Genomic DNA, 14,726 nt, shown 5'->3' with positions numbered 1-14,726 from the left:
GATAAATCGGCCTCATCATCCTGAAGCGTGGACTGCTGACAAAGTCCGCAGTCTATTCTGAAATTGTCAGTATTTTAATTTAAGCCTGATTTTTACTTGTTTGCGTATAAACTATATTACCTGTTTACGATATCTTGTTATTCTTAAATAGTTGAGCTATTTGTCTTTCTTTTTTGAACTGGTGATGAATATACTCTGATTGAAAATTCCAACATTGGATCAGGTTAGTCTTGCTACATTATAGGTCTCTGCTATTAGCTAACGCTGACTCCCGCTGGGAGTGGTAGCGCACGCCAGAGGAGTGCATCTAGAAAATTTTATTGAAAAATTGAAAAAAATAAAAAAAAATGCCGATTTAAGCTGCAGTAAATTCGACCTCGAGCATAGTGCTCGCGGTGTTAATACTGCCTAAACTGAATTCAAAATCAAATGATATATATATCAAGCGAATACAGGAAAATACATTGCCGCGGATAAATTACGTGAATTGATTAGAGAAAAAATTGGTGTAAATGTACAGGTTAGGCTTTATGTAATGGGGCCCTTATCCAAGATAAGCATTCGAGAGGGAAATCGTAGCTACATAATGACATTGACTTCCAAAACTTAGATACTTCAAAACTATTTGCTGGACATAGAGGAGAAAGGTTGAACAAGCGCTCTCCTGCGTCCTTTCCAGGGACTCATGATCCTAAATGAAGAAGTACCAGGGTACCAGGGTTTTGATTTGAAAAACTCGCATTTCTCCATGATGCCTGCTTTGAGTACCGGCACCGCTTGTTAATATTATTGCTTATTCCTCCTCTCGTCCATAACCCGGCTCAGGCAAAAGCGAGGACATCGCCTTGCCAAATGGCCGATGCTTGAGCATCTACCTCAATGCACCCGCCAGGATTCCATGGGAACAAGAAAGCCGCATACCGGGCTTCAAAGGCAGTCTGCAGGCCACCCGTCACGCCACGCTCTTCGAGATAAAACAAAGTTAAGGTTCTTGAAACTGATTCGATACAAAGGGCGGGAATGTCAACGGCAAGTAACCCTATCAATCGGGTGGCTGTCCCGTTACTAGCCTCCCGAGTCCGATCGTATGGGCGTAACGGATAGGCATCTGGGCCTATTTCCCTCGGGCTCTTGCTAATAGTCTTCACGGATTCGGCCAAAATCATGCCGCATAGGCATCATGCCCAACCCTCATTCGCCGGATGCAATTTCGCCGCAAGAGTATATCCAATAGAACGTTGACCATCCCTGCTCGATGTTAGAATCGTTCGCAGGTCGCTGATAAGGCTCAGTTTGCTGCCTCCCAAGATTGTGCCTAAGAAAAAGCATTGAAGTAATGCATGAGAGGCAGAGATGCATCCGGTTGAGTGGGCTGTTGGCAAGATGTTTGATTCGGCAAATCTGTTTGCTCTCTATCATGCCACTATGGTGCAGGTGGGCTCTCTGCTGTTATGAAAGTGGCCGCGAACCTGTCATATTATGGTTTGTTTTATATGGAGGTGTGTTGCCGTAGTTGGATCTAAATCCGGCTCTCCCGTCATCGTCCGTAGTCGGATATGTTTCTTTTATTTTTCGCCAAATCCAATCTCGGTCCACGGATGGCTGTTAGAGCAGACAACAGAGCTGTATTTTTTTTTTTTGGTCAAGTCGAGGTAAAGGCGACTCTCCAGCCATTAAGCTTAACACAAAGTTTTTCAAGTCTCCCTATCTAAACCTAGACCTTCATACATTCCGAAATGGTTGCGCACGTTTTCTCCGGCTCCATTGATGACTTTCTAGTTCATTGGTTAGTTCGCCATGGGAGTTTTTTCAAGATGCAGTAGTTGCCGAATGCAAGAGATTGCTGCCTTGTAGACCCGAAGGAGTGCATGGCCGAATCTTCTGCACAACTCTGCTAGACATTCTTTGGCTGCAGCCAAATTATTGTTGCGCGGATCTCTACCGTTCTCCCTGCACCAAGTAATACGCTACTTACATGCCAATATGCAATGCTACCTAGTGATTTTCCTTTCGGCCTTTGTGATGAGGTTGACAAATTTCTCAACAATCTGTGTTTCGAGAACATCCTTAAAACCTCCAGTGATTACCGGGCGTCTCGCGAGTGCTGTCGTTGATCCTAGGGGTTGCGTATTGAGCATTATTGGTGGTTGGAGTGTTAAGTTCTAAAGCACGTGCTTTCCAATCAAAGCGGACCAGTTAGTTTTGCACAATGACTACCCTTTCTCCCATTCGTATTGCCAAATTTTCTCAGAGTAATTTTGAGAGTATTGTTCATAGTGGATTTGCCTGAGCACCTCTCGTCGGCCATTTCTGCGTTAATGCATCTGTCTCCGGGCCTGTTTCTAATCTATAGGAGCCGGTGGAGTTTCGTGTTGACGCATGGTGCGTAAAAACCTATTGTCATCTCTCTCCGATTCTTATTGATATGAGTTCCACGCTGTCAGTCGGAATACGGGGATTTTCTCTAGTTTCCTGTGTCTACCTTGTCGTTTTGACTTCCTGGGAGGTGTTCTGTGGCCTTATGGATGCTGTGTTCGATACATATCTCCAAGATCGTGGTTGCAATGTTGAAGTGAGAACGATTTTACATGCTTCGTTGATTTTGAATGTAGGCCACTGCTGTGGCGTTGTCTATTCGTATTCGAATGTGTCTGTTCTCACAACCCTTTGACTTATCACTTCCGCCTAAGCAGTATCGTTCGGTGTTTCCATTATTGACAGTTTGAGTCTTAACTTGTTGATTAGGAACCTGAAGTACCCCTTGACGTTCCACTAGAAGGGTTACACGTCCTCCTGCTTTTTGGTCTGATGGGTGCAACAGACAGGTGCCATCGAGGTATAATTTCCAATGTATTCAATGTTTCCTTCTAATGCATCTTCCACTAATTTTGAGAAATTTCTGAGTACTGGTGCTGGTTCGAATGGCAGCGCCTCAAAACTAAGTCTCCTTCCGGTGCGATCGTACTCCAGTCCCTGCCTATTCATTTTCCATTCATTGGCTAAGTGCTGTGTTCTCCCCCCTTGTGGGATGCTCGCCCCTAAATCTTGGGAAAATGGCTGTTCTGACTCGTTAAGTGCTTGTCGAAACTCGGATAATTTATCTGAAATATTAGAACTCAAAAACAGTCAGGGTTGACGACAAAGAAGAATTCGTAAGTTTTAAGAATTATTATATGTATTTAATAATAGGCTATATTCATTCATACAAGTTTAATAATCTGAACAATCTGAACCTACAAAACCGTTGATGCTGATGCTTTTCATGTGGCCTCCATCATATGACGTCACAGGTTTGTTCCAAGATCCGTTCGATTCTCCTAGCTTCTCACCTTTACAGTCAGTTCCTCTGTAAATCCTGACAATACAAGCTTTGGGTGCTTTAAACTTGAACGACCCGACCATATTATCACTTTTACATAGGTTGTAGCATCCTAGTGCGCCAGCCTTGCTGCCTAGGTGACATTTCTTCCCACCATAATTAACCACCGAATAAGCGTCAAATGACCATGCGTAGCAAGTGCTTATCAACCCCAATATCAACAAATACACGTAAGTAAACTTCATTCTGGGTATTTGGGAAAATTGGATAATCTCTTGGTAGTAAATTTCAAAGGAAAAACAGGCCTTTATATATTTAGATGGTTTGTATGTTTAAAATATAGTGTAAGACCGTTAGAATATGAATCACAAATATTATAATTAGTTGGTGTAATCGAATAAGCTTAATCCCACCGAGGAATCGCTCGGTTTTTGCAAGAGTTTAGGATAAATTTGGTCATTGCTTTTCAACTTCGCCTCATACAACATTCAGAATTGAATATAATTTGAAATATGAGTCAATAAGTTTAAACCAATCAAAAGTATTTATGAAAGGATTAAACTTAAATCGCAAATGGTGGCTTATAAACTCAAAGTATTATTAAATGACGGCTTTTATAAAAAGTGACAAGATAAAATTTCGATGCCATTTTCACTCCTTCCTCCAATAAAGAAACAATATGGAGGGGAATTTTATTTTTGCCCGAGTGTAACTATTAATTAGCACAAAGCTGATCTAACCTATTATTAATGTAAAGTGACGTATGACCTTTTTTATTTTATAGTTATTGATTTTATTTTTTTTTGAAAATGACTAACCGCAAGAAAACAGTTGATTATCTTCAACCTTGGTATAATCGTCATGTAACCTAGGCTCAAGCTAGACTTGGTCTCATAGTACACTAATATTGATATGTGTTCAATTCAGCATGTGCAAGACAACATTTAGTTTAAGCAGAATCTAAACCTTTTTCGATGTAACGTGCAAAGCTTCGTGACATCCCTCATACCTAATAAAATGGGCCCTATCACTTGAAAGTTTACCATTACAAAAATAGGTTGTATATTTTGTAAAAACTTACAATACCAGTTGCTATACCATACCCGTCAAGGGGTATTATGTTTGTAGCTTCTCGAGGGGAAAGATATTTTAAAACGTTTTGGTGGGATGCTTTTGTATTTTTGTACGTTAAAGAACTAGCAAAAAAGCACATTTATGATTTAGAAGCCTTTTGAAGTATTCTGTCAACCTCGCTCATATTCATCATAATGTTGTATTTCTCACCGCACCTATTCAACACGCCCGTAAATCTGTCCTTCTCAAAGAGGGTTATCCGTACGCAATATTGCTGCTCGTGATAGCACCAGCAGAGATACTGTATCAAAAATACAACAGGATGGAGAGAATAATCCTACTAGCTCATCAAGAAATCAATAAATCACATATGCAAATTCTTCTACTATGTTGAAAATAAACCTCAAGCCCAAACAAAACTTGTCGAGTGGTGGTACCAAGCCAAAATGGACTAAGGCGCTTGATTGGCCTTAGGTTAGCGTCTATAGGGTTAAGTAATGGGATGTTTGAGGAGCAGGTAACCCAGCGATAATGCAACAACACAATTTGTGAGATAAACATGAATATCGGTTGGAAGTTATTCGATCTAGATGATTGTATGAACACGATGCTAGGCCAGAATTAGGTTATTATTAAATTGAGTATACTAAAAGGTGATCTATTGGTACTTAATTAATTCTAAATCTTATCCTATTGTTAGAATGAGTCAGAAGAGAGAGAGAATAAAGGTTGAAACCGTGGTATTTCTGAGATAAATGAATATTTCTCGAAAGCAGTGTCAGCAATGGGTATTCTCTAGTATGTTGGAGAATGGTGATACAAATTGCTCTTATAATGACAGAAGGTTTTGCATTTTGGAATCGCTAAAATAATAATACCTCATGCAATTTTTGAGGTATTTTACTTCACAAAGTTACTTTAGAGTTTGACGAAGAGAATCCGACCAGACTTGGAAAACTAAACAAGACCACGAATTGTATTGAAGATATGAAAACGCATGATAAAAGCCTATTATTTACATAATTGAAAAAGAGTATTGTTTATATTATTCAATTTGTTGCTTTGAATGCTCTGGTTTTTGATATGAGTAGATATAAAATGAACGATTTGGCATACAATGAAGATCTTACACCTCATTATAATGATTCAATTGTCTCGAGTGAAATTGAAGATAAATAATAAATATCAAAGAAGATTGTCGCTAATTCAATTACGGTATGCTCTAATATTTCGTATCATTGAGCATATATCAAAAGAAAGCAGGTGGATAATAATATATTCCGCGGATAATTTAAAAAAGAGGAACAGCTATTTAAGAATGAAAAAGAACTATTGTGGCTCGACATTTGACTAATATCCAAAATGTTTGCAATAACATTATGATCCTTGCTCTTGCACCCACTTGTGATGATTTTATATTTTGTTTAGATTACTAACAAAGGAGAACTCTATTATACAGAATGATGATAAATAATTATAGTCTGTACATGAAATAGGAAGGATTGAATAGCGGGGATGGTTCAATTGGTTCTCTTTCTAAGCTGTCAGACTTCAAAGTTTATCTGATACTATTTACCTCGTACATCACGAATATCGATCAGTGGTCATAATCGGAAGTTAACCTATTTCCGAGATATGACTACATGAACGGCGAATTTAGGAATCGTTTAGGCAGTCACATTTTATATATATGGGAGTGTTTGGGCGATTTTCATTGAATCCGTGCGAAGTATAAAGATATGAATTTTGTGTATTTTCGAACTCCTAAGGGTAATATAATTTCTAGTTTTAAATGCAAAATTCACCGTTTCTTAATTATTTTGCGATTTTATTTTGTACACGGACAATATTATTAATTTGAACGTTGTATTGTTAGTTCTAATTTGAATCTGCTAACGTATAATCACGCATTATTTAGTTTCGTTTATTCTGAGGAATTCTTTTCCTAAAGCGCGGAATTTCTCAATAGATCGGGCCGTGTCATCGATATCCTCAACCTTACAAAATCCCACCAAAAATAAAAAAGGTACTTCTTAGTTTGAATGGATTATTTAAAATATTAACACCCATTTTTTTTGGTGCATTTTGATACAAGAGCGCCTCGTTATCCTTGGGTCAGGTTGGGCAGGTATGATATGAAATAAATTCAATCTGTGTAATTGCTATGATAAACTTCTGGATTAACTCTCGATTAAATTCTCCATTAGGTTTTAAACTTATCAAGGGAATAAATAAGAACCTATACGATGTTACCATCATTTCGCCTCGAAATTATTTCGTGTTCACGCCATTGTTGGCAAGTACCTCAGTGGGAACACTTGAATTTCGTTCCATAGTCGAACCAGTAAAAAGTCACGCCAAACATGCTGCTGTTTATGAAGCTTTCTGTGAAAAGATCGGTGAGCATTACTTTCCGCCGACCAACTATAATCTCTATTTGCTGATTTCGCCACCTCTCTTTTATAGACATGGATAAGCGAGAACTAGTTTGCAAAAGCAACCTTTCGGATAAAAATGAGGAGTTTCGGCTGTCCTATGATAAATTAGTGATCGCTGTAGGGGCAAAATCAAATACTTTCAACATTCCTGGCGTAATGGAACACGGATTATTTTTGAAAGAAATTAAAGATGCTCAAAAAATTCGCGCAAGAGTTATAGAGTGTACGTTTGCAATGCTATTTATAACCTGATGGTATGAAATCGATATATGATCTCATTCTTTATATGTTGATATTGCAGGTTTTGAAATGGCATCTCAACCAGGCATTAGCAATGAGAGGCAACAATCTCTACTTCATTTTGCTGGTAATATTGCTTATAGTATAACTTTGACCTAACAGCTAAGCTAACTTCTTGCTAATAAAAATAACCACAAGTTGTGGGGGGTGGTCCAACGGTAACGGATTATTGTATAGCAGATCTCTTTTATGTCTTTATCTAACCCTTTTTTCTGGTACATTGTATGATTTTAGGGTGTTGAATTCTCTGCAGAATTAACCGATTTTATCAAAGACGATTTGGCATATCTTTACCCCAATCTTATGGATAAAGTTCGAGTAACGGTTTATGATATTGCGCCAAAAATTCTTTCGTCCTTTGATTCATCACTTAGCGATTATGCGACCAAGAAGTTCATCCGCCGTGGCATTGAAATTAGAACAGGTAATATTGAATTGTTGCTTAATGGTCGCTGAGAAGCTGTTTTTTAACAAGTAGTCTAATGACCTAACAGGAGCGATGATTCAAGAGGTGAATAAAGATAATCTCATCATCAAGGGCCAGGGCAAAGGTACTTTGATTTTTAGGCAGTGCTTTCTACCAAGCTTAAAATTAATACTAATAACCCTATAGAGCCATATGGAATGCTCGTTTGGGCCACCGGACTTACAGAAAACCCTCTAATAAAGACCCTTGAGACTTTGGCAAAAGGGAACGGACAGCGTCTGCTGACTGATGATAAGCTGCGTGTGATAGATGTAGCTAGTCAAAAACCAATTGAAAATATGTTTGTATTGCATTGATAAAGCTTAGCTCTTATTATTGAATTTGATATTGACCATTCTTTCATTCTTTACACATAGCTATGCAATTGGCGATTGTGCCACTATAAAAAATTATGATCTCCCTGCAACCGCCCAGGTAGCCAATCAAAAAGGCATATATCTTCGTAAAGGTAATTTGCATCTTTTAGCCTATAGCAATTTTATATAATATCTATAACAATATCTTGCTAACATTCAATATTGGATATATCTAACAGCACTGAATAAAATTGCTAAGGATGGCAATGGCGAACTCGTGCAGCCGTTCAGTTACAAACACATGGGAAGTCAAGCTTATATCGGAGGCTGGCGTGGTAAGATCATTTACTTTTTTAATGGCTGATAAACCTTAGCTACATTATTTAATAATCTGCCCATTTTATCTCATGTATCCTTACTGTTTATTAATATGTTTCTAGCTATTGTTGAATTGGGCGATGGAACCAGCACGGCTAAACAATCCGGTTTGTTAGCATGGCTATTCTGGAGATCGGCTTACTTTACTATGAGCGTATCCTGGAAAAACAAGACATTAATTCCAATGTACTGGTAAGTCACTCTAATTTATTCATTCAATAATTAGAGCTGCTTATAACTAGATTTGCCTTTTCAGGTTTTTAACTTGGATTTTTGGACGAGACATCAGCCGATTTTAAAAATTGCTCATCACGTAAACTTCTCAACTTCATAATAATTCAAGCTTCCCGTTGTTTAAATAGACTGTATCAATCATATCATTCCAATTCAACGGTTTAACCGAAACTGAATCGAACCCTGAATATCGCTTGTTGTCAAAATGCAAAAATGATTTATTAAATAGATTCTTTGATTCGCTATAATTTTTACCTAAGTAGCCGGAATATATATGCAATACTCATATCAAATGATCGCATGCATTTTGCATCACTTTAATTCTTGATTTTTTGGTATTCTATTTATGATCAACTTTGAGATTTTCTACATTAATTCATTCTTCAGATGTCGTTGGTTAACAAAATGTTAGAAAAGAGTAGAGAGTAATGGACTTACCAGCAATCTATTATTATTATGTATATGGTGTAAATCTATTATACATTATACACCATATACATAACACGCAAAGCCGGCTTTGGATATATTGTTTACTTGGATTTTGTTAGTACTTGTAGATAAATTTGCCAGTAGATAAAATATAGATATAAATAGTAATGATTACATATAAATAGAATCCGGTGGTATTAAATAACGTCTTAAAAATTTTTTTTATTCAAATTACTAAGTGATTACAAAACTTGCTTTTAAAAAGTTTTTTTGTAAACCGGAGAAAATCTAGTTAGGAAAATAGTCGATACACGAATCATTTCGCCTAATGTCCCATGTAGTACAGTGAAGACTACCGCCGAACTCATACACGTCTCTGAAAGGAACAGTGATAACGTCAAATCCGTACGAGTCCAATAGATTATAGAGACTCTTCTCGTTCTCCTCGATCACAACGCAGTTTTCGCTCAAGGAGAGAATATTCATTGACAGCCACTTACTACATTGAGAGAAAATAGGGACTGGAATATCTGCAGGCTCAGGGGCATTGATTATTTTCCATCCATTTCTTGTCCAAATATCAGTATATGATTCCATCAGAGGTCTTTCAGAGTTCATGAGTACTAAGCCACCTTCACCATCACATGGAGGTCTAAGCGGAATAAGCGATGCATCAATGTGATTCGGGTACAATTCATTGTGAAATCTACATTCGTTGAAGATTATATTCGGAAATTCTCTACGGAGCCATTCAATGCCCGCCTGGTTTGTCGACAGGCCCTCTAGGATGAAAAAGTGCATCCCACATTTGATCATGTCAGCTGCTTCAAAAATGGGCTCTTTTTCGGTCAAAGAATAGATTCTTTTACTATTGGGCTTGGGCTCCTCCCAGAATTCTGGCCTAAAACAATCGTCATCCATGCTAGGTTTAGGTGCTGCCTTCCACTGCATATTTTTGTCACGCTTCCACAAATCTCTGGTAATATGACGATAAGGAAGATGTTCGAAATATCGAGTTCGCTTGGACATGGTTGCTTCCAAAACACAATTTCCCACTGTTATCATGCAGTCGCGGGGACATGTAGTACCATATTGGGTGTATGTAGACCAAGACGGCGTCCTGGCTGGTTTATAGTGATCAACAGGAGCAGGCCGATGAACACGTATACCCTCGCCCTCTAGAGTTTCTACGAAAAAATTCAACTGCCTAATCGCATTATCTATAATGCTAGCTTTTTTTCGTCCTTCGGGCCATGGAATAGTCATATCCACGAGCTTATTATTTATAAAACCCCTGAAATTAGGCTCTTCTTGTATGAAGCAAGAGTTTTCAGCCCTTCCGACGACAACTTCTTCCAGTTTTCCCCATTCCGTCCACGCGTTAACAATATCCTCCATAATTGTGGTCTTAATATCACTGGCAAATAAAAAAAGATTGAGAAAATATGGCTTGTTTAATAAGAAAATGTTGAAATTGATGCTTGGTATTGTTATATAATATATTTGAGTTTTGAGATAGTGTACAAGATTGTGTGGGTATGTTCACAACAAGCTTGTTAATTTTACCTTATAAATCTACTATATATTGCATCATATGTGATTGATCCATCAGATTGGTCTCAATATTATACCTTTGGCGTATCTCTCTGCTTAGAAAGTATTTCATAGGCTGGTGCAGGCAGTTTGTTTAGAGAAGCTGATATTCTAATTCCCTCAACTTTAATATTTGGTTCCCTATAACGTGATTTTTCCGCAGGCGTTCCAATAATTTAGTATAATTTCCATTATTAAGAAAATCTAACCTTAACGATGAGTACCATAAATTAAAATCGAATCTCTCTGGGAAAAAATCGTTAGAGTTTCTGCAAATAGCTTTTCTTTGTTCGTCTTATAAATATCTAGAGACACTTTCCCTCGATATTCATACTATTGCACCATAATGATATTCCTTAAATCCCTAAATCAAAGTATCCAAACTAGTAAACAATGTTTATTATTCCGGGCTACTCGAAACTTTTCACAAATCAACTTAACAGCCTGCGTTCAATCTTCGCAATATTTTTCCACTCGACGCCCATTTCAGTCTGTAAAGAGTTGTTCAACTAAACTTCTACATCGCTGGGCTATTTTTCTTCAGAGATTTCAAGAACAACACACTCTGACGGCGCAAAAAGAAATAGAATCGATTCCTCCAATTCCTATTGATATATCGATTGTCACAAATTCATCACTACCAGCACAGAACGAATCGATCAAAGCAAAAGATGAATACTGGAAAAAAATACCTTTTTGGGCTAATTTATCTGCTGGACAATTTCTTGATTACCGGTGGCAGGTATATAAATGCATTTCTGCCGCTAACCTTTCATCTAACAGGAAAATCAATCTAGATCTTAATTTTAATTTTAATTATAATTAATCTCAATCTATCATAGCTATCGGAAACTGTTCAAGGAAAAGAAAAACTTGAGAAATTTCTTAAAGCTGTTTTACCTCCTACGTTTGAAAACATGGAAAATGGATTTGAGCACCTACAGACTCGAGAAGATTTTGTAGATGATGTTATGGCCGGCATGAATCTTGCTCCAATGTCTGTCCGTTTGACGCCTCATATTCTCTCAGTAATTGATTGGGCAAACCCTATCAAAGATCCGGTGAGGCGACAATTTTTGCCTCTTAAATCAACAATAATGCCAGATCACCCGATGCTGTCCTTGGACAGTTTACATGAACAACGCGACTCGCCAGTGCCTGGTTTAGTACACCGTTACCCTGATAAAGCTTTATTCTTGGGTAAGTTCTATATTTTCCTTATGTTATAGTTCATTTTTGAGCATTATGGTGAATCGGATTGAATGCTTACAATATTTTTATATTTTTGATTTATGCATTGATATATCTGAATTACTGCTCTCTCTATATATAGCGACGAGTGTTTGTCCAGTATATTGCCGTTTCTGCACGAGATCTTACTCAGTCGGGGGTACGACTGAACTTATCTCATCAAAAAAATCATTTGCTCCCGCCCGTCGACGATGGGCTAAAGTTTTCGAATACATTCGAAATACACCACAGCTTATTGATATTGTTGTTTCTGGCGGCGACTCGTATTATCTTAACCCAGAACACATTACAGAAATAGGACACCAACTCTTATCAATACCACACATTCGGCGGTTACGTTTTGCATCCAAAGGGATGGCTGTAAGCCCCTCTAGGATGCTGACTGATCATTCATGGACCTCCGCATTAATTGAAGTAGTGAACACTGGACGCAAAATGGGAAAGCATGTAGCGCTTCATACCCACTTTAACCACCCTAATGAAATTACATGGGTGACGAAAATGGCAGCGCAGGTATTATTCGAAAATGCAGTAACAGTAAGAAATCAGACTGTGCTACTCAAGGGTATTAATGATGATGTTGAAACGATGAAAACATTAATTAAACAACTCGGAAATATGAACATTCAACCAGTAAGTTAAACGTCGATTAGTTGCGAGCACTAAAATGTAATGTTACCAATTGAACTAAACCCACTATTACAGTATTATGTTTACCAAGGAGACATGGTTCGTGGTGTGGAAGACCTACGCACACCATTATCTACAATACTTAATCTAGAGCATAATATACGCGGAACAACTTCTGGGTTTTACACTCCAAATTTTGTCATTGATGTAAGTGGTACTCTGTAGAGATGGAACTTACGTTTTTATTAATGGTTAGCACGAATATTCGTGATAATTTTATTAAATTTAGCTGCCAGGAGGAGGAGGTAAACGGATTGCATCTACTTATATGAGTTATGACCGAGTCAATGGTGTATCTCGCTATGTGGCTCCTGGTGTTAAAGGAGAAACCGTTCATGAATACTATGATCCTTTATGGTCATTGTCAGAGGAAGCAAGAAAAAGCTGGGCTTCACGAGGTCAGCCTAGGAGCTAATGTGTTAGCTGTAAGTAGATAAATGTATAGACGAGATATTACGTATTTAGGATACTGGCTTGAGGTTGTTGAATTATTTCTAACTAAAATAATTAGTAGATACAGTAGCTCTTGATGTACTCAATACGAAAAATATATAGAAACATGCTTCCAGATATTTGTTCTAAGTTTTGAAGAGTTAAGGATAAACACACTACACAGAGCCTAAATAAATTTTCTTACAGGGAGTAGTAGTAATACTTGAATATCAGTCAATTTTGCGAGTTAACATTATGCCGATTCTTGTGCCAATTCCCAAGGCTAATTCCTCGCTAAGAACACACATATTTTATGTTTGGACAAATAAGCGATGGTCGCTCTAATTAGATAACTTTGGGGCTGGTTGGTCTATGGAAATTGCATATACAATATATTGCACATGCGACATACAGTGTAGATTAGATAGAAGTTGCTCTACAAATTCACTGAAGTGGAATCGGATCCCATTTACCCCCCAATAATACTTGCTTTTAGCATGAACCTTCCATACTTTTGCCAACTGAAACTACCTCTTTGTAATACTTGAGAATTATTTACTATAACAAAGTTTCCATTGATTGAAATAAATGAACAATTTTCGGGCTGATTTATATATGCTCTTTGCATGCGATAGAATGGATTGATGTATTTATTTTCCTACTTTTGCCTAATGTTAATAAGCATTGAGTATTGAGTATTGAGTATTTTCTGCACTTGCTTAAAAAAGCTCAAAGCGGTTCCATATCTGTATTATACTCAATATCATATTGATCCCACACATCCTCCTCTACGTCTTCCTTCACCTCTAACATGACAGAATGCTCTGTCATTTTGTGAGTAACCACTTTAGCATAGGTATCACCGATCTTAACATCACGTCCGACGAGTTGGGCAGCCTTACAAAGCATTGAAATGGGCTCCTGCAAGAGTAGTAAAATGGTGCTTAAGAAGTCATGACACCGAAACTCGGCGTTAAATATGCATTATTTACACTTTTTGACTGCTTTTCAGTACGCTTTTGGACTTTTTTTGGAAGGATCCGTTGAGTTGCTTTGGAAACCGAGGAAATAAGCTTCTGCAGAGAATTGTAGCAGAGAGTAGGCAGTCATTAGCTTCAAAAATCTTGAATTCCTTACGTTTTCCGATCGCTTTTCAACACGCTTATGAGCTTGCTTCGGAATATAGGAGGCTCCTGAAGAGCGCCTGGTTTGGTATTTCTTATATTTATCCGGTCTAAAGAGACAAAATGACTTCTGTTTTCCTTATAACAATTGTATATGATACATCGCCTACTCACATGAGTGATACTATCAATTTATCTGATTCAGGCCAATCATACATATTGCCAATATCATCGCAATACTTAGATATTAGTCTGTGTCTCAGATATTGCTCTTTACAGACCCTGTAATAGGATACGTTATCTGTATCATGGATCACATCATCAACCTACTTACCTTATTGGATCAAAATTATGGGCCTCGCATTTAGCAGGATCGAGATACGTTTGTCCATATTTATCAGTAGTCATGCACTCATAATATACTCGAGCTGCTTCTTCACATTCACTCATGATGGTTTTACAATCTGTATATCGAAGCATATCAAAAGATTTTCAGTAAGAGAGAGAAAATTAGAATGAAAATACTGAGGTTATCTGGGAGTTTCCACAAAAAATCAGACAGAATCAGAAATATAGAAATAAGAATTATGGGATTTGATTGGACCAATCTATTTAGATTGGTCCAATCAAATCTGGATTTTGCTATAATCCAGAATTATAGCAAAATCTTTGAGGGCTAAT

The 14,726-nt window shown here is 37.6% G+C and overlaps 5 protein-coding genes across 5 annotated transcripts; 2 read left to right on the top strand and 3 right to left on the bottom strand.

The window, feature by feature from the left end:
* Positions 1 to 821: 821 nt before the first annotated feature.
* Positions 822 to 2,138, bottom strand: VTP21DRAFT_3524 (uncharacterized protein; the record flags this gene model as incomplete). Its single annotated transcript, XM_069393836.1, has 3 exons — positions 822 to 1,134; positions 1,238 to 1,315; positions 1,996 to 2,138. The coding sequence occupies 3 exons, from the start codon at positions 2,136 to 2,138 to the stop codon at positions 822 to 824; spliced, it is 534 nt and encodes a 177-aa protein (XP_069248962.1).
* Positions 2,139 to 6,132: 3,994 nt separating this feature from the next.
* On the top strand, positions 6,133 to 8,591 carry VTP21DRAFT_3523 (uncharacterized protein; the record flags this gene model as incomplete). The annotated part of the gene is made up of 14 exons (XM_069393835.1): positions 6,133 to 6,163; positions 6,312 to 6,419; positions 6,489 to 6,521; positions 6,601 to 6,792; positions 6,860 to 7,054; positions 7,133 to 7,198; positions 7,270 to 7,289; positions 7,366 to 7,555; positions 7,626 to 7,682; positions 7,745 to 7,898; positions 7,975 to 8,066; positions 8,154 to 8,249; positions 8,355 to 8,484; positions 8,549 to 8,591. 14 exons carry the CDS (start codon positions 6,133 to 6,135, stop codon positions 8,589 to 8,591), a joined length of 1,407 nt encoding a protein of 468 aa, XP_069248961.1.
* A 652-nt stretch (positions 8,592 to 9,243) lies between these two features.
* Positions 9,244 to 10,353, bottom strand: VTP21DRAFT_3522 (uncharacterized protein; the record flags this gene model as incomplete). Its single annotated transcript, XM_069393834.1, has 1 exon — positions 9,244 to 10,353. The coding sequence occupies one exon, from the start codon at positions 10,351 to 10,353 to the stop codon at positions 9,244 to 9,246; it is 1,110 nt and encodes a 369-aa protein (XP_069248960.1).
* Positions 10,354 to 11,465: 1,112 nt separating this feature from the next.
* Positions 11,466 to 12,904, top strand: VTP21DRAFT_3521 (uncharacterized protein; the record flags this gene model as incomplete). Its single annotated transcript, XM_069393833.1, has 4 exons — positions 11,466 to 11,748; positions 11,882 to 12,432; positions 12,505 to 12,636; positions 12,719 to 12,904. 4 exons carry the CDS (start codon positions 11,466 to 11,468, stop codon positions 12,902 to 12,904), a joined length of 1,152 nt encoding a protein of 383 aa, XP_069248959.1.
* Positions 12,905 to 13,650: 746 nt separating this feature from the next.
* VTP21DRAFT_3520 (uncharacterized protein) lies at positions 13,651 to 14,525 on the bottom strand (the record flags this gene model as incomplete). Its single annotated transcript, XM_069393832.1, has 5 exons — positions 13,651 to 13,842; positions 13,914 to 13,997; positions 14,059 to 14,155; positions 14,220 to 14,327; positions 14,380 to 14,525. 5 exons carry the CDS (start codon positions 14,523 to 14,525, stop codon positions 13,651 to 13,653), a joined length of 627 nt encoding a protein of 208 aa, XP_069248958.1.
* Between the last annotated feature and the right edge of the window lie 201 nt (positions 14,526 to 14,726).

This window comes from Calcarisporiella thermophila, assembly GCF_041956535.1.
Source record: "Calcarisporiella thermophila strain CBS 279.70 unplaced genomic scaffold VTP21scaffold_18, whole genome shotgun sequence".
Classification (NCBI taxonomy): Eukaryota; Fungi; Calcarisporiellomycota; class Calcarisporiellomycetes; order Calcarisporiellales; family Calcarisporiellaceae; genus Calcarisporiella; species Calcarisporiella thermophila.
Note: the sequence above shows the minus strand (reverse complement) of the source record. Positions and strands in the feature narration are given on the sequence as shown.